At 56.6% G+C, this 21,422-nt stretch overlaps 7 protein-coding genes across 7 annotated transcripts; 4 read left to right on the plus strand and 3 right to left on the minus strand.

Annotated features, from left to right (window-relative positions):
- Positions 1-442: 442 nt before the first annotated feature.
- On the plus strand, positions 443-1,669 carry C8A04DRAFT_24578 (phosphatidic acid phosphatase type 2/haloperoxidase; the record flags this gene model as incomplete). Its single annotated transcript, XM_062779218.1, has 4 exons — positions 443-520; positions 603-659; positions 767-860; positions 942-1,669. 4 exons carry the CDS (start codon positions 443-445, stop codon positions 1,667-1,669), a joined length of 957 nt encoding a protein of 318 aa, XP_062640707.1.
- Positions 1,670-1,960: 291 nt separating this feature from the next.
- Positions 1,961-2,951, minus strand: C8A04DRAFT_34066 (nucleophile aminohydrolase; the record flags this gene model as incomplete). Its single annotated transcript, XM_062782702.1, has 4 exons — positions 1,961-2,088; positions 2,144-2,562; positions 2,633-2,817; positions 2,928-2,951. The coding sequence occupies 4 exons, from the start codon at positions 2,949-2,951 to the stop codon at positions 1,961-1,963; spliced, it is 756 nt and encodes a 251-aa protein (XP_062640708.1).
- Positions 2,952-3,929: 978 nt separating this feature from the next.
- On the plus strand, positions 3,930-6,912 carry C8A04DRAFT_34067 (SPOC domain-containing protein; the record flags this gene model as incomplete). The annotated part of the gene is made up of 3 exons (XM_062782703.1): positions 3,930-3,936; positions 4,119-4,699; positions 4,774-6,912. The coding sequence occupies 3 exons, from the start codon at positions 3,930-3,932 to the stop codon at positions 6,910-6,912; spliced, it is 2,727 nt and encodes a 908-aa protein (XP_062640709.1).
- Positions 6,913-7,653: 741 nt separating this feature from the next.
- On the plus strand, positions 7,654-8,283 carry C8A04DRAFT_24581 (uncharacterized protein; the record flags this gene model as incomplete). Its single annotated transcript, XM_062779219.1, has 1 exon — positions 7,654-8,283. One exon carries the CDS (start codon positions 7,654-7,656, stop codon positions 8,281-8,283), a length of 630 nt encoding a protein of 209 aa, XP_062640710.1.
- Positions 8,284-9,261: 978 nt separating this feature from the next.
- C8A04DRAFT_24582 (MED7 protein-domain-containing protein) lies at positions 9,262-10,129 on the minus strand (the record flags this gene model as incomplete). The annotated part of the gene is made up of 3 exons (XM_062779220.1): positions 9,262-9,579; positions 9,647-9,823; positions 9,884-10,129. 3 exons carry the CDS (start codon positions 10,127-10,129, stop codon positions 9,262-9,264), a joined length of 741 nt encoding a protein of 246 aa, XP_062640711.1.
- Positions 10,130-10,767: 638 nt separating this feature from the next.
- On the plus strand, positions 10,768-11,973 carry C8A04DRAFT_34069 (uncharacterized protein; the record flags this gene model as incomplete). The annotated part of the gene is made up of 1 exon (XM_062782704.1): positions 10,768-11,973. One exon carries the CDS (start codon positions 10,768-10,770, stop codon positions 11,971-11,973), a length of 1,206 nt encoding a protein of 401 aa, XP_062640712.1.
- A 394-nt stretch (positions 11,974-12,367) lies between these two features.
- On the minus strand, positions 12,368-13,253 carry C8A04DRAFT_34070 (uncharacterized protein; the record flags this gene model as incomplete). The annotated part of the gene is made up of 2 exons (XM_062782705.1): positions 12,368-12,870; positions 13,217-13,253. The coding sequence occupies 2 exons, from the start codon at positions 13,251-13,253 to the stop codon at positions 12,368-12,370; spliced, it is 540 nt and encodes a 179-aa protein (XP_062640713.1).
- Positions 13,254-21,422: the final 8,169 nt, after the last annotated feature.

Genomic DNA, 21,422 nt, shown 5'->3' on the forward strand with positions numbered 1-21,422 from the left:
CACCCAGAATTGCGTGTTAAAAATCCCCGGCCGGTGAACTAAAGAGTTTCGGCAAAATGCCAATAAGATCCAGTAGAATTCTGAGCGGCATCGTGGACATCTGCTCCATCAGCCTGGACCTCTGGGAGATGCCTGATGCCGTCACGGACATGGTGAGTGGGGCATTGGACGCGCCCCCGGACTTTTGCCAAGCCAATCCAGCGCCACGGTACCCCTTGCATCGCAGCCTTGCCCAGCAGCTCGCTTCCAACCATCCATCCCATCTGCGCTGACAAGTGAGCACACGACAGCTGTTTCAGCACCCAACCCAACCGACGACAGGATAATTGATTGACCCTCGAGTCGATTATCGCCATCTGCGGCTGGGCATACCGGAACTGAGAAACGACAGCCCATGATCCGGACCGTTTTCAAGGGACTTCGACGGCGGTGACTGAGCGTCATGGCTCCTCCGCGATCTGGGAGTCCGGGCGGCGGTGGTGGTGGTGGTATTGTCGCATCGATTGCGAGGTTTTGGCAGGTGGGATTCCGTATTTTTCGAGCAGCTGGGGAAGATTTTGGGTGATTGCGTGACTGACAGTTGTGTGGTCTGGTCTTATTAGAGAACATACGCTTCCGATTACATTGGCTTTGTCCTACTGCTGGTGGCATACCTCCTGGTGCGTCATGATTTGCTCCTTCGTCCTTCGAGTTGAGCGCGATGGCACGCGGTGTGCCTACAGATTAAAGAAACCACAATACCTGATAACCTGAACCAAACAAACAGATCCAATTCTTCGTCGAACCTTTCCACCGCATGTTTGCCGTCAGCGACCTGCGCATCGCCTTTCCCCATGCCGAAGTCGAGCGTGTCCCTCTCCGTAAGACGCCTTCCCCCCTCTCCTTAGCCGACAAACCACACCAACAGACTGTACTAACCAACCAACCCACCCCCCCTCCAGTTCACGACTTCATCTACGCCCTCTTCATCCCCCTCGGCCTGACCACCCTCACCAACCTCATCACCCGCGCCCCACGCCACAAACACCACGTCACCATCCTCGGGCTCGCCATCGCCCTGATCCTCGCCTCCCTCCTAACCGACATCATCAAAAACGCCGTCGGCCGCCCCCGGCCCGATCTCCTCGCCCGCTGCCTCCCCAAACCCGACACCCCACGCGACATCCTCGTAACCATCGACGTCTGCACCGAAACCCGCCACCACCGTCTGCACGACGGTTGGCGCTCGTTCCCCTCAGGCCACTCCTCCTTCGCTTTCGCCGGGCTGGGGTATTTATCCCTGTTCCTTGCCGGCCAGCTGCGCGTGTTTGCGCATACAAGCGGCAGCGCCGTGTCGGGAGCCCACGCGGAGAAGATCATCCGCGGTGACCTTGTGCGGGCGCTGGTGTGCGGCGCGCCGTTGCTGGGCGCGACTATGGTGGCTATTAGTCGGTGTCAGGACTACCGGCATGATGTGTGGGATGTGACCGTGGGCGGGTTGTTGGGGTGGACGGTGGGGTATTGGAGTTATCGGCGGTACTGGCCGAGACTGGGGAGTGGACGGTGTGAGGAACCGTATCAGAGCCCGCCGGGTGCTGAAGGGCCGGCTGGTGGTTATGGGAGGGTTAGGGACGAGGAGGAGGGGTTGGGGGGAAGGAATGTGAGTTTTACAGAGCTGGGGAACTTGTGATGTTTGTGACAATCCGTGAACGATTGCTGACGAGATGGGTACTGCAGCTCGATTAATTAAGTTACTATTCGGTAGGTTGTATATTTGTGTTGAGGGTCCCACGCTGGGTGTACGTAGCAGGTTCCGAGCTTCGTTGGCGTAACATAGTTTGCATATTGGGGCGGTGTTTTGGAATTACGTGTGGGAGTACCACGGGAGTTTGGTCGTCAGCATACATCAGAGTTCTATTGGCACATGGATTGTTCGCAAGGGCTTTTATTCCCAACCACCTGTCTATGCTTTCCCGAGCGTCTACTTCTCCTCGGCCGCTTCGTCCTTGGCTAGATCGTGCTCCTTCAATAACGCCGTGATTTCTTCCGCGCTCCAAAGCTTGTGGTAGATCTTACCGTCCTTAGTCTGGCCTACGGTCGCGAACTCGACTATATATCATGTCAGTTATTGTTCCTTTAAATTGGTGTATGGTGTAGAACCCACTCTTCTCGCTGCTCAGCTTTGTCGAGTCCATGGTCTTGCTCAACACCTTGACCGCCATGCCACATGCCTCCTTCAACGTGCAATCCTCCTTATAGTCCTGCTTAAGCAAGCTCTGCGCACTCGCGTGGTTGGCGCCAGAGCTCGTGGCCTTCCATCCGCCGTAATTGCCCGAAGGGTTGCTCAAATACAGCTGGAACTGGCGCTGCGGGTCCCAGCCGGCGTAGATGAACGATACGCCGAATGGCCGCAGCCCACCGTGTTGTGTGTAGCCTTGCTTGAGGTCGCAGAGCCGGCGCACCAGCTGCTCGCAGGGGATGTCTTCGTTGTACGTCAGGAGGTACCGTTGTGCGGCTTGCCGAGCGTAATTGATGAGGATGTTGGCGTCGGCCGTCATGCCAGCGACGGCACAGATCATGTTACTGGGTTGCGGTCAGCTACCCCGCTCTTTCTCGACGTCGGGAATCTGGGAGGGGTTTGGGACGGCCGTACTCATTGAGGATATAAAGCTTCTCGGCTGATGTGTCTTGCTCCAAAAGCTTCGACGTCACCTTGCGCTCGGCAGCCAGGACAATGCCATCCTTGGCTAGAATACCGATGGCCGTGCCGGCGTGGGAGATGGCTTCTAACGCATATTCCACCTGGTACAAGCGACCGTCGGGCGAGAAGATGGTCGTCTACAAGAGCACCAGTCAGCTCCCGTGTCCACAGTTGGTTACCACCGGGTCTGCAAGACGGCTGTTTGGACTTGGTGGGCTGTTGAAGCTTCAGCAACGCCTAGACTTACCCGGGAATCGTATCTTCTCGACATGGCGGCTGACTTGGAGAAACTCGCTGTTCGGCGGGTCTGTATTCGGGAAAAAAGGGGAGGGGAGCCGCTGGCTGAACGGTGGACTGTTCGGTGTTGTGGTCGGGGATTGTTTACGACAAACCAGCGGAATGTGGAGGGTTAATGCAGGTGCTGATGATGTCCCGCTGCGATGCGGCCCAGGCTGGAGCTCCTCCAGGCAAGCGCTAACACGCGTAGCTTGTTCGTTGCCTTGCACCTCAGGTGGGCTCCTGGTAAGGTGGGGAAGGTGACGCACGGGCCTCCAACTTGTCTTCCCGTCTCGACCCTCCTCGCCAAGCTCGCCTCCGGCATCTCGCCCCACCACCGGATTAGGTAATCCGCCTCCAGCCATTTTCACTGCATCGCATCGCGTCGCCCCAATTCCGCAAACTCCTCTCTTGCAACCTCCGCATCGCAACCTCCCCCGCCACATCTGGCACGTCAAAGAACTGCCGCGCCTGCCTTTTTCTCGGTTCCGCAGCTGGAGCGTATCGTCGCGCGGCCGCCTACAACACCCTACCCTCTGATTTCATTGACCCCGCAGCTGCTGTGATCAATTCCCGTCGGCACGCGCCGCCCTTTCCCGTCCGAGCTGGAGCTTGGACCCTGAGCGAGCTCCCCTCAACACAACGCGCCTCCATTCCTGCCCGCGCTCGCCCTCGTTGTTACTGGGGCAAACACAAGAACTGCGACGGAAGGTGCTGGAATCACATGTTGGGGAATTTCGCGGATAGCTTCAGAGGAATTGTCATCCTGCCGCTTTGACTCTGCGTTTTCCGCCAAGTCCTATCATCGTTTAGTTCTATGCAAGCGTAAACATCCTATCAAGTGACTGCGTGCAACCTTTCACGCATGCTTTGAGCAATCTGCAGTAGAGCGCGCAACACAAGGGAGGGTACCCCGGCACCGGGCTAGCAATCTGTCGTCACCCATCTGTTTGGTCCCGTCTCGAACGCGACAATGTCTGGTAAGCAACACCGCCGCCGACCATGAAGGCAACTCGCACTTTGCCACACCCCTCTTCCCCAGTTGCGCAACAATCCCTCTTCCCTCCATACCAAGTTTCCGGTCGACAGTAGGCCAGCGCAATGGCGCCGCCTCGTCGCAGCGCCCGTGGGCAACAGCAGCTAACTAAATTACGTGCCCCAGAACCCGAACCCCGCCGATCCGTCAGGGCGACGAAAGGCCAACATAAGGCGCTGGAACAGCTCGATCAGCCGATCGAAGCTCCCAAGCGACGCGGCGGAAACAAGAAGGGCAAAAAGGCCGCGCCGGAGCCAGAAGAGCCCGAGGAGGAAGTCATTCGTTGCGTCTGCGGCGCTACAGAGCAAGACGAGGATTCGGGCGAACCGTGGATCGCATGCGACCAGTGCGGCGCTTGGCAACATAACATCTGCATGGGCATGAGCCAATACACGGAGGATTTACCTAAGGAGTACTTCTGTGAGCTGTGCCGGCCTGAGAACCACAAGGAGCTACTCTCCGGAGTGGCCAAAGGGGAGAAGCCCTGGGAAACGCGCCGCAAAGTCTATGAGGAGGAGAAGGCCGAGAAAAAGAAGAAGGGGCCAAAGAAGGGCAAGAAGCGGACGAGTGATCTGAGGGAAGACGCCGCATCGCAGAAATCCAAGCAATCACCGCCGCCGCCGCCTTCATCCGAATCCAAGAAGGATGTCAAAGGCCCTGGCTTGAAGCGCAAGAACGGCGATGCTCCTCAAGAAAAGGATGCGAAGGTAGGTTCCTATTCCTTATTCCCTTTTACCCAGTGGAGTACATGTTACTGACGGCCACGGCTCTGCTGTTATAGAAGATACGAAGGACGAACGACGTGCAGTCTCCCCCTGTCCCAGGATATACACCACCAGCGGACCTTCAGACCAAGATTTCGGCACTTCCGGACACCCGCCAAGGGCCTGCGAAAGCGTTGTTGAAGGCATTGGTCGCTTCGGTGACGGCCGCCGAGAAGGATGGTGTTGTTGGCTCGGATACCTTGTCAGCGGCTGATCGCGCTGAGCAGTTTGCGCTCCAGATCGAGCGTGCGGTTCATGACACTCATCCGACTACGGCTACATATGCCGGGCAGATCCGAACGCTTGCGTTCAACCTCAAGAGCAACCCTGAGCTTACGACGAGGCTTATTAACCGGACATTGACGCCTCCTATGCTGGCGTCCATGTCGACTGAGGAGCTGGCGTCGAAGGAGCTGCAGAAGGAGACTGCTGAGATGCTGGCGAGGGCAGAGAAGCAGGCTATTAAGATTACCGAGGATGCTCCCCGTGTGCGAAGGACCCATAAGGGTGACGAGGTGATTGAGGATGATCACTTCATTACAACTGAAGAAGGGCCGTCTGCCCCCGTCAGCAGGCCCAGCGGGACGAAGCAAGAGGCCAAGGAAACGTCCGAGCCCCTAGCACACGCCAGACACCGGTCCATTAGCGGCCAGGCGGGCGAAGCGCAACAGTCACCGACAAGATCCGACTTTGACCTGAACAAGGTGTTTTCCACCGTTAAATCGCCCACCGCTCCCCAAGGCCCACACCGAGCTTCGTTCGCTGCTGCTCCGCCTGGAGGTCCTGGTGAAGATGCGGATGTCGATCGTATGCTGGACGACGGAACTCAATCTCCACCATACTCCCCCAAGGAAGAGAGCGACCCGGATGTGGTGTGGCGGGGCAATGTCGTCATGAACTCCATCGCCGAAGTTCAGGTGGCTGCGAAGCATATGGGAGGCGCGAATTTGAGCGAGACCATTGACTTGGCCTGGGACAAGCTGCTTCCGCGTACCTTGAGCGTCTGCGGCCGTATTGATCAGCAGCAGGCGATCGTGTATCTCTGCGGGTTGCGGTACAGTCTGCCTACCGATGTTGTGGTGGTCAGCCTGGAGCCTACCACGCATGCCGCGAAGGCTGGGATGCAGAAGCTCATTGACTACTTCGTATCTAAGAAACGGTACGGTGTGGTGGGCGACAAGGGTGTTGCAAACGTGCGCGATACGTACCTGGTACCTGTCCCAGCTGGGACCGGCAATCAGCCCGAGTTCATGCTCAACCTGGCGGACAACTTCATTCCCGAGACGAGGACGGAGCCATTGATGCTTTGTGTCATTGTGTATCGTAACGACCCGGAAACCATCCAGCGTATCCATGGCACAACGGAAATCAACCATCCGGCGAAACTGGCTCAGCCTGCGCTTCACGCACACTCTCCGGGCACGCCGACGCCTATTCAAGGGGGGTTCTCAGCACGGCAATCCATCTCGGCCCCGGCGTTCTCGCCGACTTCCCCTCAAGGCTCGTTCCCTCAGTACCCGTCGCCCAGAATGCCGACGCCATCTCAGCAACAGCCGCCTTCGCAGCCCGCGCCCCAACCTCCCAGACGCGCACCGAGTACGGATGAGCTCCAACGACAAGGCGAAGCCACTGCCCGGGAGGTTTTGGGACACTTAATCACCAGCCCTACGGTCACTTTCTTGCTCCCACAAGCTCATATGATGGCGCGGAGAGAGTGGGAATTGATCAAGGGCATCTACGAAACAGATCCGAGGACCCGTGATGAACTTCCGTACCTCAGCAGTATTCTCGAGAAACAGGGCCAGCAGCAGCAGCAGCAGCAACAGCAGCAGCAGCTGCAACAACAACAACGTCAGCAGCAGGGGCAACCTCAAGGTATCCCCCAACACCGAGGAGCGCCACACCCTCAGCAGCCCCAGCAACACCGGCCACAAACTCAGAACCAGCCCCCAGTACAAGCCCAGCCTCAACGTCAGTCTCCCCCTCAGCCTCTTGCGCACCATCACCAGCAGCAACCCCACCCCGTTCGGACTACGCCGATCCCACCGCCCCCCATTCCGCCGGCCCCTTCTACCGGACCACCGCGGCAAACCCCTATTCCGCCGCCCCCGATCCCGCCTCAGGCGGCGACAAGCTCTGGGGCTCCGCCGGCTTAGACGGCCGATAAGAATCGGGATAAACACAAGGAGCCTTTTCCGCCGGAGGCTTTCACTACGCGTGGAACCATTGCTACGTTTCTCAGAAATACCTTGAATTGGGCCCGTCCTATTCGACCCGCGCCTTCTAGTCGGGAAGACACCGTGTCAACGGAGCTGGCCTCCCCGCAGCCTGATTTACCGTCGACGAGCGAGCTCTCTTCTCACTCGACATCAACATCTGTTTCGAATACTGTTGTGAATAAACCTCCGTCACCCCCTGTTCTGACTATCCAGTCACGTCCGTCACCTTGCGATCCACGACTCTTACCGTTCCCTCTTCCGGGGGAGCCCAGGCTCAACACACCTCCCCTAACGCCTGGCGAACAACGAAGATCCGGCTCACCCAAACCGACCTCCCCGGTTCCGTTCAACCCTCCTTCGGATAGGCCGCCTCCGCCTCCGCTTCAGCGGCCGATTCAAAGCTCCCCCGTGTCCCGCCCGGCTACGCCATCACCAAGACCATTGCCGATCCGACCAAGACCGTTGCCGCCCCGACGTCGCGAACGATCACCCAAGCCACAACCCAAACCGCGGCCGGTTCCCTCTCCGCAACCACAGGTCTCTCCCAGTAATCACGTCCCTACGTCCCCGGCCTCTCCCGGTAGTCACGTCCCTACGTCCCACATCCGCAGCGTGATCAAAGAGCAACAGAAGAAGAATGGAGTTTCCCTCTACACTCCCCCACCCCCTGTGTTGGCCATGGCTACCGCGTCGTCCGGGTATCGTCCGTTTGTGTCGTCCCAGCTTTGTCGGGCCGACAACGCGGACCCGATGTTCCCGAGCCCGGTGCTGGCCGTCCGTGAGATGGGCAGCATAGAGGCTCCGCCAGGGTGGGAGATGATTTACCATCCTGATTCGGAAGTAGAGGCGGTACTGGACGATTCGGGGGTGCCTCTTGGTAACTTTCGTCCGCCGAGCCGTCGCGGGGACCGGGAGGGAGGAGTTATTGATGTGAGAGCTGGAGAGGAAAGTGACGTACGCGGTAGTACGGGAGCCACAGGGAGGATGGATTACCCGACGGCGCAGAATGGGAAGTCTGAAACGGATTCTATGCTTCATGACCCTCTACCGGATCGTGGACGTGGCGGTGAAAGCTGCCCGGCCACCCCAACCCTTAAACCTATCAGGCGGAGTCCTAGTCCGGATGATCTCGAGCTTGAGGTTAGCGAAATAGTGGAGGATGGGGGTTCTACAGAATCGGATTCCTCGAGTGGGGATTCAACGGATGGGGACTTTGATACAGATTGGGACGAGGATTGGGATGTCATCGACCCGTTGGAGGCTTTTTGTGAGGACTATGTGGAGTCCTTGGGAAAGACAGACGGATAGGCAAGGGTAAAGGTGAAGGTGGTGATGCGCTTACCTGGCCGAGCTATATTGCGGGTGCTGGTTCGTGTTGGGCTGGCTCTCTAGTCTGGCTGGGGTTGGATTTAGCTCTGGTTCTCTGGTGACATGTTCTGTTCTTTTTCTTCTCTTGTCGTCCTTTACTTTCTTGTCTTTTATTTTCTCCTCGGCAGAAGTTATGCCGTGTTCAGCGGGCAACCGCGCAGTTTGCTGTGGGAGGTGCGGCTCAGCGGTAACACACAGCGCTGTATTGTTTCCGACTTCTGTTCGTTTTCTTGTTTTTCTAGCTTGCTCGAGGTTTGTTCGAGGTAGGTGTATTTGTACAGTACAGTACCGCTCATTGTAGTTTGTTGGGGAATGGATGGACCAAGGGTTGGTGGGGGCGGTATTTTGTGTTTTTAGTAAATGGCAATGCGATGATCAAAAAAGGACACGTTCGTTTGTTCGCTTGCTGGTTTGTTGGCTGGTTTCACTGGGCGTGATGTGATGGTGGGATGTGGCTTGGGAGTGAGTGGTTGATGCACGTTCATACAAGAGTGCGAACTGTGTCAAGTTACCCTGGTCAGTATAGCTAACCAGTCTAGCCGATCGCCATCACTGCGCCCGTTTTATGCTCCCGTGGCCCTTTTAGCCGCCGCTCATGGCCATTAAATCCAGTTTCGACGTGTCTGTTACCTTCTCTCGCCATATCCTGTTAAACTTTTCTAGTAGACTTCCCAGCGACCTAGTATCTTCCGTTATGTTCCCCATAGCTTTGGGATTCCCCTCCGCTTGAACAGTTTCTCGTCCCGTGTGAGATCTCGTCCTACCATCACCATCACCAGCGTCAGCCAACCCCACCAGATTGCAAATATGAGAACCATTTCCCTTCCAAAATCACCATAATACACCGAAAACGCCAAACCCCCAAACCTAATTACGCCCCCTCCTACCCCTCCTTCGTCCCCGACCCCACCCAAACCTTCACGCAAACTCCTCCGCCGCCATCCACGCAGCCACATCCCACCTCCCCTCCCCCCTCCCCTCTCTATCAGTCCCACCAGCATCCACCTCCGCCCTAGTCGCGTCCAACTGCGGCGTCTGGATACTGGCCAGCCCTTCGATCATGCGCTTCGCCTTGTCGACCACGCTGCGGGTGCCAGCCGTCTCGGCGCGGACCTGGTCGCCTTGGGCGTGCATGATTTGCATGAGCTGCTCGCGGGCGTGGTGCGGGCGGTATTCGTTGAGGGTGTGGTGGTAGTTGAGGAGGAGGGTTTTGATGTCTGCTAGTTTTTCGGAGACCTGAGTGGGGGGTTAGTTGGTGGTGCGTGCGGTCAGGTGAGGGGGTGAGGGAGGTTGCTTTGCTCACTTGGTTGGGGTTGTGGCCCATCAGGCCGATCATCTCGAGGTAGTTGAGGAGGAGCGACTTGACGATCTTTTTGAGTTCGAAACCGCGATCGAGATGTTTGCTGTCGCTGTCGATTTCGGAGACTGGGACTAGCCGCTGGATGTTGAGGTCCTCGAGGCTGGTGAGGTGCTCGGCAAGCTGCATTGGCGGTTAATTGGGTTGAGCTCCTGTCGGGGTTGGGGGTGGGGGAGCACCTACAGTCTCTTCCGTGTTGAAGATCTTCCATTTCCCCTCTACCGGTTCTGGTGGTGGTTGGAGAGTTATGAGTTCCTCTGGAAGGTCGGGGATTCGGACCGCTTCCTCTGCATTGGGACCCTGTCGTTGCACATAGTCTTGCTTGAGAGTTCCATATCGTTCAAGGTTTGCCGGTGTGAAATCCTTCCAAAATGCCGGCGGGTCGGGCCACAGGGCCGTTGCTCTGTTAGGGTCTTCTTCTTGCTCCATTGTGTATTGTCATGAGCAGGCCGGGGATTAACTGTCTATTTGTGGCGAAGGAAAGGAACAAGAAAATGAGGTTGATGGGCCTGTTCTTTAATTTGCCGCTACGGAGTAGGTTTGGAATGTTTGGATGGTGATTGTTGACGATGTCGCCACATAAAAGGCGTCCATATGATCACGATCCGATGGTGATGTTCCTGGAATTAATGCATACAAGGCCAACTGAAAGGAGAATGAATGGTTGAAAGTGGGTAAGTGGGGTCTGGGGACATCAAAGACCGTGGCTGCAGCTACCCCATGTAAGTGTGGCTGGGTGGGGCCCTCCAGAGCTTACCTTGCTACCTGTGGCTCAGATACCTTCAGCAAGCGGCCTGACCTTCCATCATCACTCTTGACCCGACCTGAACCGCCATAAGCGCCTCCTCCATACTGCCATAATTCTGATCCACATCATCCGAGTTACACTACGTCGTGCCATTGAGCATTCAGAAAATATTTCTTGACGATCTCGACGCTGAATTGGTCCTATGAACCCCTCGGAACGCACCTGCAACGGACCGCGTCGCCCCATTCCTTTTCCTCCGACTCTTCGCTCATAGGGTTACACTGTCCGCTCCCAACCCGGGCCCAACCGGCCGACCACCATGGCCGATGTGCGGGCTCTTCTGCGGCAGCAGCGCGCCGCGCGCCGTATAGAACACCCACACGCCTCCTATTCCGACTCTGGGAAACTCGCCTGCATCGTCTGCAAGGAGTCGATCAAGACCGAGTCTCTCTGGGACGGACACCTCCGCAGCGCCGGCCACCGACAACGACTACAAGCCCTCCACCAGAACACCGCAAAAAAAGGATCGAATGGCTACGCCGGCTTTGTGGGGCAAGGCCCGGAGGTGACGGGTGCTTCTTCCCACAAGCGGAAGCTGGCCGACTCGGACGAGGAGATGGCCGACCTTGAAGACGACACCGCACCGCGGAAGCGCCCAAAACCCGATGCGACTACCCCAGACGAAGACATGGGCACACCACCGAAAAAGGATGATACCAAGCCCATAAACAAGCCCATCACACCTCCATTTAACCGCCGAACCTCTGGGACACCCACAGCCGGCGTCGAGATGCAAATGCCATCACGCCCTGCGACGCCGGGGCCTGGTGGCACGCCCATGGTCACAACACCGAGAGCCGCTCCGGTCAACCGGTCACCCTTGATACCCGACGAATTGGTCGCCGCACAGCAAGAAACAGTCCGCGGCGCTAGACCAGACACAGAGCCGAGCGGGAACATCCCAGCAGCAACAACAATACCTGCAACAGCCCCCGTCGACGAAGACGAATGGGCCGCATTTGAAGCCGACCTTCTCCAAGAATCCAAACCGAAACCCACAACCGCCGCGCCGGGAGCAGCCGGAGCGACTACGGCACCACCACGCGACAGTGACGCCGTCATCTCAGCGCCAGTTATGACCGCGGCCGAGATTGCCGCCAAGTCAGAAGAGGAAGAGCGCGCGAGGAAACGAGCGCTGGTAGATATCCAGTTGGAAGACGAGAAAGAGGAGGCCACACGGGCATTAGAGAACGAGTTTGAGGTGATGGAAGAGTTGGAAGCGAGGGCGCGAAAATTGAGAGAGCGGAGAGAGGCGTTAAGGGCACAGAATAGCCATGGTGGGCCAGCGACGGCGTTACCGAATGGTGAAGGGCAACTTGCTGTTGCTAGCGTGGTTGCTAGCGTCGTTGGCGATGCTGATAATGGGAAGGAAAAGAGCAGCGTTGCGAGTGAGGACGGCTCGGACGAAGAGGAGGAGGATGATGAAGAGGAAGACGACTGGGACGGATTTCGCTTTCGTGCGTAGGGGCACACCGAGCTCCATATGTCGCCTGACGTTCAGCGGTGACCGTATTGTGTGGAAGACGGGCTTTGTACCTTATTTATGTACATCCATGGTACGTCCCTTTAAACCGGCGGTCACAATAACGGGGGACGCCAATAACCACAAAGTTAGGGCGACCCATAAACATATATGTCTGTTCTAGCTAAATATGACCTTCCCAGACCCTAACACCAATGAATACCCAACAAAAGATTGGCGTTAGGCCCAAACAACCACCAACTTAGATGTGTCAAAAGGAGAAACATCCCCCCATCCAAGTCATACAAGACATCAAGCACATGGAAAAAATAGCATACCTTCCGCCGCCCCGCAGGCTAGGTTAGATGGGCCGACTTGCATGAATACGCACCCGATATCACACCCTTTCCCCCTTACCTACCCTTTCCCAGAATTGCGTCAGTCTGCGCACCCTCCCGAGCCCAGCCCGTTCCTGGCGCTTTCCCACCTCACCTTTCCACACGGATCCAACCCATCCGCGGAGCTTGTCCTTAACACGCTCCTTTTCAACGGCCCGCTTACGCGCAACTAGTGCCGGCGCGACGGCCGCACCGTTTCCTGAGGGACTCGGCAGACATTCGGCTGGCAGGACACAACGCTCCACCAGGTCTTCGACCGAGGGCCGTTGGGCCAGGGACCTAGACAGCCGGATAGCAGCTAAGTTGCGCGCTAGGCTCCGGGAGACAAAGGAGGTGCGAGAGAGAAGGATGGAACGTTGAATAAGATCAGCACGAGAGGGGCGCCCGGGTGACGTGAGGAGAGGGGGTAGGAGGGATCGTGTGCGGCGGAGGCGAGATTGGTGAAGGTATGGGTTGAGCGAAAGGCGGCGGAGATGGTGGGATGTCTGCTCGATACGTGAAACTGGATGTTAGCGGACATCTCTAGCGCTAGAGCTTGGGTTTCCAGGGCCGGTGCTCCCGGAGTAACGATCTGGAAGTTGACTTGATGCGAACACAAGAGATGGGCACGAACACGCTGGGGACTGGGACTGGGCGTGGGAAGTGTGTTCAAAGCAAAACGGCGCGCAAAGAGGACCAAAAGTCAAGAGATGGGTCCTCTGACGTGGACTTGAGAGCATGGGGAGTTCAACGCACCCGGGAAGTTGCCAGCAGGTCACAAACCTCGAGGTAGCTCAGGATGTGGAATAACACCTCGTTTGGCAGGTCTAACAGTTGTATCTGTGGGATGCGCTGTGGCATGGACTGACCCACGCTAGCGACGTCCACCTCGGGCCTGATCTGCATCGTGGGTAGGATTGCTGTCACCGGACAGCAAGGATCGCGAGTTGGCATCGCGGCTTCGGCACGAGCCTCTACTGCTGCTCCTGGTGCTGGGGCGAGTGGCATGGGAGAATCTCCTTGCCACACACTCTTCGTGGCTGAACTTGGTTGGGCATTCCTAGGACGATGTCCTGTTTTCCTTGAACCAACTCCGTCCAGACCAATGCTATCATCCACTGGGCCCTCGTTCGCCTCAGCTTCAGTTCTAGGGTCTAAGGTGGAGAGTGATCCTGTCTCGGAGGTGAACTGGACGCTAATGGCAGAGTCTAGACCCCCCCCACGTTCGTCGAGCCCATCCTGGACAAGCATTTGCGGGTTCTCCCTCCGCGGATGCTGCGTGGAAGTTGATTCCATGACCGCGGTGGCCCTGTTTGCACGAGGTACCGCTCTCTTCTCAAAACAACTCCCCGCTGCTGATGACCTGGCAATCGACGGATAAGGTGTGCCTTCTGTGTTGTCAGGCTCGCCGTCCCGCATGGGGTGGGGAGGAGCGCAACAGTGTTCGGTTTATGGGGGGCGGCGAGTGGACACGGTGCTTGGTACTGGCGGGTTCCTCTTCGCGATGCCTTCCTTCCCTCTGACCGTCGCCAGCCGCGAAGCCCGCCTCGGGCTTAAGCGGGCGTCACGCTTCTCTGCCGAGTGACACGGGGAGTGTGGCCCTCAAGGCGGGTCCTTGATGCGGCTAAACAAAGTCAATCGCGTCGGGCGGGCAATATAACTAGGGAGGGTGGTCGCCGATGTGGCCGCACGATGAAAACTCAGCAAGACAGTGGTTTTCTGTGTAGATTGATACTGTGGATGATAACCGCCCTGGTCGAAATGTTGGGAAGGAGAATCTGAGGGGTGGCAATCGTCCTTTGTCTCGACATCTAGTTTCCTCGGGCGTGAATCAGTCCCATGCAGAGACGCCGGTGTCGAAGGGAGGAGCATGCGACAGAGATGATTTTGGTTCGCTGGTTAATCGGGTGTAACCGCGCAGCATCTCACGGTTCCCAATCAATTGAACAAGGGGCGAGGGGTCTAAGAGTCTTCAATTCCGGAAACACAAGGGGTGACGACAGCCGTACGAATACAGCCCCAGCATCGCTGCGACGGTTTGTCCGGTTGCCTTGAGCGGGGGTGGGGGGAGTTTGATGGGATTGAAGTTATAGACAGTGTTGAATGAAGGAAAGGGCGGTTTGCGAGGCAGCAGTTGTTGAGATGTGCCACCAGGAGGGCAGGGAAAAGCCATGGACCCGATGACGCAACGGGGGAAGGCCGAAACTCAGGAAAGCACAGGACACCTGACATCCGGTCCGAGACTCGAGGCTGACAGCGGGGGGGGACTTCAGTCGTGACATCCCTTCCTTTCCTGCGATGTGCCTCCCGGTTGAAGAAAACAATGCAGCCATCTCATGATGCAATTTCTTGCTTAATATCATATCTCGGAGTTTCGCCAAAACCAAATCCTGGGCTTCGTTCGGATCCGATTGTTGAGGGCCGCCCTCGAGATGAGCTCTTCTCAGAGGGGCCTTCGCCTAAAACGGAAGGCGGGGCCTCCAATTGTGGAAAGGCTGACACCGGGTGGCTGTGAGCCCACCTTGAACTATCACCCGATGGACCGATGGTGCCTGCCTGCTCACTCACATCTACGCCGTCTGTTGCGAACACCAAACTCTCGAGAAGAAGGAGCAATGAGGCGCCGTAAGAAAATCTTCGAAGACGTGCGTCTCACTAAGTGTGGAGGCGAGAGCCATCAGTTTCAAAAAACATTTGTAATTTGAGGAAGGCGCAGGCTTGTTGTCCACATGCCCATATGCAATACCCCGATGTCTGTCCCCGTTCTCATCTCAAGCATTTTCCGATCTCAAAAGTCTCGCGTGGCTGACCTCCCGAGCTTCTCATGTCACATCTCTTAGGCTTCTCCATCAAGCACCCGAACGAATCACAAAATCAACGCTTCCCGCGGGTGAGTAGTTGCCCCACAATTGCTACTCCCCTTCTTGACAACGCTGCTGCGAGTGATGGGATGTGCGCGAACAAGTGCATTGCGGGCGTCAGGGGCCCTGCAGGGGTCGACGCAACAGTGGTCGCAGCAGGCCCCGCAGCGCAGATTCAATCGTTTGACTGAGAGTCGCGGCCTTCTGCTGACCTACGAGTACGTACCTCCATACGATGCTGGAATACCTCAAGACCTCCTACTGCTCTTTGCTGAGACCAGTCGTTTGCCCGCCACGCGCTTTGCCTGCAGGCGACATCCCTGCCGCGTCTCGTCTCGAGTTCGACTGGTCGCGTTACACTTTTGCCGTCGGGGAGGGCAGCCGAGACATTGGCATCGCCAACTCGAACCAGAGCCGCACCGAAAAGGTCGTGTCAGTTGCAATCGGGGTAATCGGTTGCTGCCCGACATCACCGCGCTGCCGCCTCTCTCCGGACACGCGCGCATTTCCTCCGATGAACCTCTTTTTTCGGCTCGGTCTGATCACGGCCACTGACGTGTGGCATTAGATCGGCGGGGGTTGGCCTCGAACCATGCGGCCATGGCCTCCGTATCACCTCCAGCGTCACCTCCTCAGAAACGGGAAACGTCTTCAGGTCGCGCTCACTGGGAGAAGCCTGATGAGCTGCGCGCCATCGGGTTCCATTGGCCCGCCAGCATCAGAGATTCGGTGTATGTTAGGGGTTTGAGAATTCGCCGAGGATCAACACTACGCCAACGGCCTGCCGGCGACGCCTAAGATCTCAGGAACTTCTTTGTCGTCACGTCAATAGGATTACCCCTCCACAGCAGTATCCAGTCAATGGCTGCACGTCGGTGTTTTCAGAAGACCTGCAGGAGTTCATGCACCACCAGAGTGTGACCCAAAAAAAGCGTTGCTTGAGCAAGAGCAGTTGTACGGGTGCTGGCCGCCTTTCTTGCTTCCAACTCGGAGCACTTCGCGGCCTCGCGGTTTGTTAGATGGGCAGATGGGTATTAACTCCTGGTTGTTACGCTCGGCTCGGCCTCTTCTGTGGCCCTGCCCTGCCCTGGAAACTCAGCTTGGCCAATAGCAACGCCCAACATCGCTGCTTGAGGCTGTTTCCAAAACACACCTTTCCGCGCCCGCATTCCCGCAAGGGGCCCTGTAGCATCCCTGTTTCTGAATGCTGAGTCGACCGCTTCAGCCCGACGCCTCAAGCTAAATCCGCCTCCCCTGTTTTCGAGATCAACGTCACTCATCCCTATCGGCCAGGGACCGATTGAGCTAACGCTACATAGTATGAGCAACCGTTCGGGTCGAAGACCACAAGGGAATTTATCTTGGGCTGTCAATCATCGATGCCCAAAATGCTACCATGCTGTCGCAAGGAACAAACTCAACATGCGGAGCCCATAGTTACCGCACAGCACACGGTAATATCAATGCGGAGCCCGGTTTCGCTTTTCCAGTTCCAACTACGCACTGTGGGCCGACAACAACGACAACTGACGACCCCTCGCAACACTCACACGGGACCTTTCACTTTCAACCTACCTGAGCTGGCCAGCGTCGGTCGCCGGTGCCAGCAGACTTGTTTTGTCTCAGGGTTGTCGAGTGCAGCAGTCCCTGGAAACCAATCTTGAGCAGGTTAATCCAGCATTGCGGCAAATGTAACTCGGCCGCAGTGGAGCGGGCGCAAAGCAATGGATCGAAACAAAGACAGGACTCTGCCGAAGGGAACGGGCCGCTCCTGCGAGCAGACGGTCGGCCCTGAAGCCATGAAAATGAGTCGATCGCCGAATTTCAAAGTATGGCTCCTACAGGGGCTAGATAAACACCAGGTATAACGGGCCACGGCCGTTCAAGGCGACCTGTTTACCTGCCCCCTGCCTTGCGTATGTAGCTCCACCTGGCCGCCGCGACGGCCGCGGCAACGACATTGAATCACCGCACAGTTGTTTCGCCAGCTCCGTTTTCAGGTTTCAAACTCGTGCGGCTGGTGCATGCCGCGGGTAGAATTGAGTTGTCCGAGACTCCCTCATGCCCTTCTGTTTCTGGCATCCCTACCCTCCATCTGCGATCGTGGCTAACTAAGGCAAGCAGGTCGTAATTCAATTCAAGGCAAGCCACAATCATGCCATCGCCCTAGGAAAGAGGGCTACATGCAGCAGTACTCACCTTGGTGGGTGCGCCTCTGAATTGGCCCCTCTCCACAAACCCGAAGGGCAGACCTGGACCCTGGTGGAAGACCGGCGGCGTCACCGGCCGGGGGCTAGCCCGGATAACGCTTCATCCGATCTACTGAGAGGAAATTAAGAGCCTCGTCAGATCACCTACATACCCCTGTGAACCTCCCGTCTTCATCACTCCACATGAAGCAAGATGAAGTGTAAGTCACCGCCCCCGTGGTGGACCGTCTGATGAGCTGGCCGACGCGAAGCTGGCCAGCCTGAGCCATAACTTGCGTCGCGGTCGGTCGAGTCTGTATTTCTCACACTACAGGGTGTAAAGAGCTAAGTGACGAGCCGGACTACCGTTCAGCGCTGCCCTGGCAGTTTCTCCTTGTACTGTACCATAGCTGCTCCGGGGTGCAGCCCACCCATACGCAACAACTCGATCTGCACTAAGCCACTCACCAGCCATCTGGATGTTGATTAGAACCTGCTTTTCCGACCAGCAAGCTTCATGCACGGAGCCCACCGGGCCTGTTGCTACGGACCATGGCACGTCGTTCCACATGTACCGTTAACGGCCGTCTGGCGAGAGCTTTCTTCCGCATTTGGAAGACCGTATGTCGTTCCAGAAGTCACCAAGACAAGATGCCATGCGGCCCCGTTAACCTCGAATCAGTCCCAGGAAAACAATGTAACCATTCCTATTCAGGAGCACTGTGGTGGGCAAATATCGCTTTCCACTGCGACTGATCTTGGCTAGTGGGAGCTCGCCACGTCGCGCATCCCGCCCACGAGCCACCCGCCATCGGGGCAAGCGGGTCGTTGTGGAGTTTCTTTCTGGGGCTCGTTTTTTTTCTTTTCTAACTGAACCACGCCACAGGCCTTGACCTATGTGTGCGGGGCTCTAGCCTAATCAAAAAACGCAGAGCAGTTCATGTGAGAAGAAGTTCCTGCGAGGGGACATACTTGAGCGGAAAGTGATGGTGGCACTTCACTAGCGAAGCGGAGCATGGTCACAACCAGTACACGTTAGGGCCTCGCAAAGGGTGTGTACTGTCTAGGCCCTAGGGTTCGTTTAATGGGCCGATCTGCCCGTTAGAACCACAAAACGGCGTGGGGGCCCTTCATCTTCATGTATCATCAACGTGGCTAACAACGTCGTGAATGAGAATAATGAGATGAGCTATCCTGAGAAGACTACGACAGTAGGATATATGACTGAAAGCTCTCGTCGCGCGTGGTTGAGGGAAATCGCGTATGAATTCCCAACCTTTCGGGTGTTCTTCGCTAACAACGATAACTGATATCCCGCAAGTTGTTTAGGTTGCTCGTCACATGAGCAGTCTCGTCTTCGTGCCATGACGATGTTCTCATGCGGGCTGACCGGCCGCCCACAAGACGCTCGGCTAGTCTCTCGTAAAGGGCTGTTTTCCGAGTGGTGTTTTCTGCCGATCCACTAAGAGGTAACTGGCCCAGAAAACCCAATCAAACACTGGTGAAAAAACAAGGTGCTGCGACCAGAGTGTTGCTGGCCGAATTAGCCCGCTAATGATGGGCATCCTTTGTCTCAGGCAAGGTGAAGGATGTTAGCAGGGCAACTACACTAGTACACTGTGCTTCGCTTGACGCCAATGACTAGATTAGGATGTGGCAAACATTCCGGGCGAATGTGCCGTGAAAGCGGCTGGTCGGCAACGACGTGTCCAACGCAAAAGAATGGATGAATATCCGGATACTGCTGTTCGAAACCGAAAAACGCCAAGACGCTATGCGAATTTACACCCAACCCGGCCGCCAGACTTGCAAGAGACATGGAACCACGCCCCGATGCGCCACGACAGCGGACCTGCATGAATACAGGGCGAAAGACAAAAGAGCCTTTTTCTTGTTCCTTGTTTGGTGGCGGCCGCTTTTGACTCGCAGTGTCGGAGTGAATACTTCTCAGACCCCCCCACCCCTGTCTCCCCGAGCCCCTGTTCGGCCCAGGCCGCGGCCAGCCCGACCTCCCCCCTAACGTAGCCGGACAAGATGTAGCCCTGTGGGCCGGCCCGGAGGAGGCCTGGCCGGGGGCGCACGCAAGGTTCGAACGGGTAGATCCTCTCTTGAAGATCCACAACGCAGAGGTTTTTGGTGTTGCCGGCGGGGTAACCGGTAAACGATGGGGACATCACACATCAGTAACCACTGAATACCACCACCCCCCTTCCCAAGTTTGTTTCTTGCTTTTGGGGGCGATTCGGGCTCCGATCTACCCTGAACAGAGCCAGGTCGCGACAATACTGGCCCATTACCGGGGTAGAAACGCGTGAGTACCGCGCAGAGAAGTATGCTAAGAAAAGAAGGAGAGACGAGGCCGGGGGGGGGGACTGTTCAAAGGCACTGCGCAAGGCAGACATATACACCTTGCTCACACCCGGCACGGCTCGCACAGGTCCCGACCTACCGTCTGGGGCGTCACGACGGGTGACTCGAAACTTACAAGTACACAATCGTACAGTAATTATGCACAGCGGGCCACCCATCCGACAAATTCGCCCCTGGTAGATATCAATGGGGTACTCGGCTCTACATGCAACCACCCTGGGTGTCCCTATCAGCCAGCCATGTGCTAACCTTGGCAAGCATGTATCAGCGTTTTCATCCGAGGGCCGGTATGTGTTTACAGCCCCTGCTGCCCCATAGTTACTTGCTGGGTGGGGTCTGTATGTGCGAGTTAACGTTGTGGTGGAGAAACCACACACCCCGTGTGTGCCTGGATGTGTGGGTGTGCCGTCAACCCCTGGCTAATGAAGCCGTGAACAACGTGGCTCCTGTCGCGACCGACCACCCCATATGGGAAGGGGGACACGGGCAGCGGGCCAGGGCAACGGGGGTAATTTGTAAAATTGCCGACCAAGGATGGCATCGGCACGCCGGGCGTGGGCTTCCCCATGGCTGTCCGAATAGCGACCCATGAACACCCATCATTGTTGACGTGGGATTGCAGGCGTCATGGACAATGAACCGCTGTCCGCAATGGACGAGAGATACTTCAGACTGGACGACCAGGGCCGGGGGTGGGGAAGTGGTACCGTCACTGGCGCTTGCATGAACGGTGCGGATTCAAGGTGTCCTCGACCGTTTCGTTTCGTTTCTTCTTTTCGTCTTCTTGGTCTTCTTTCCCTTTTTTATTATCTTTTTTGAACCCACATCTCCGTGCTTAAACAACACCCTGTACATGGACAGCTGTCACAAGTCGAGCAATTTCACCCCGTCGGGGACCAGACGGGGACGACGGCAACTTCGATATAAGACGTCACCTCACCCCCGTGGCCAAGTTCATAGAAGCTCAACCAGACAGACCAACCGGCCAGACGATAGCATCACGGCTACACCAAACAGATCCAGACACGCACCCCACATCCCCTTAATCAAGTCGCAACAAGGTCACACTCTTCAGCCATAATTACCCCAGAGATCTACAACGACGACGACGACGATCACGAGGACGACGCCACGAACGACAGGATTTACGACGATAATCACGATCTTCAATACAGCAGCGGTATCAACAGCACCGGTAACAGCGGATTTGACACGGTTCCCTTTCGCAACTTTCAAACCTTTTTAGAACAGTCGCCTCCCACTTCTTGGCTCTCCTCTCATCAGGTGTTCCTTGATCAAGGTGAGTCCGAGTCAGAACTCCGAGTCAGAACTCCGAGTCACACAATCCAGTGGCATGAGATTCAGAGGAATTCATGGTTCAACCATTGGTCCGCATGAGCCTTTCTGCCAGACAAGAGGCATGGGATGGGCACTACAATTGGATTGGAAGATGTGCCTGACACCGGTCTTCTGCTTGACCAGAATCGAGATTTACCACTCCGCTACACCATTGTCAGTCAACACAATTCTCAACGAGACTGAAATAGAGAACCGACAAACCCAGCCCGAGAGCACAAAGAACGATTATCAGCCCTGGACGCCACACGACAAGAACGAGAGCACGGGTCACAAATTGAAAACGATATCCGAGCGAA

The sequence above is a fragment of the Dichotomopilus funicola genome (assembly GCF_033296635.1).
Source record: "Dichotomopilus funicola strain CBS 141.50 unplaced genomic scaffold C8A04scaffold_3, whole genome shotgun sequence".
Taxonomy (NCBI): Eukaryota; Fungi; Ascomycota; class Sordariomycetes; order Sordariales; family Chaetomiaceae; genus Dichotomopilus; species Dichotomopilus funicola.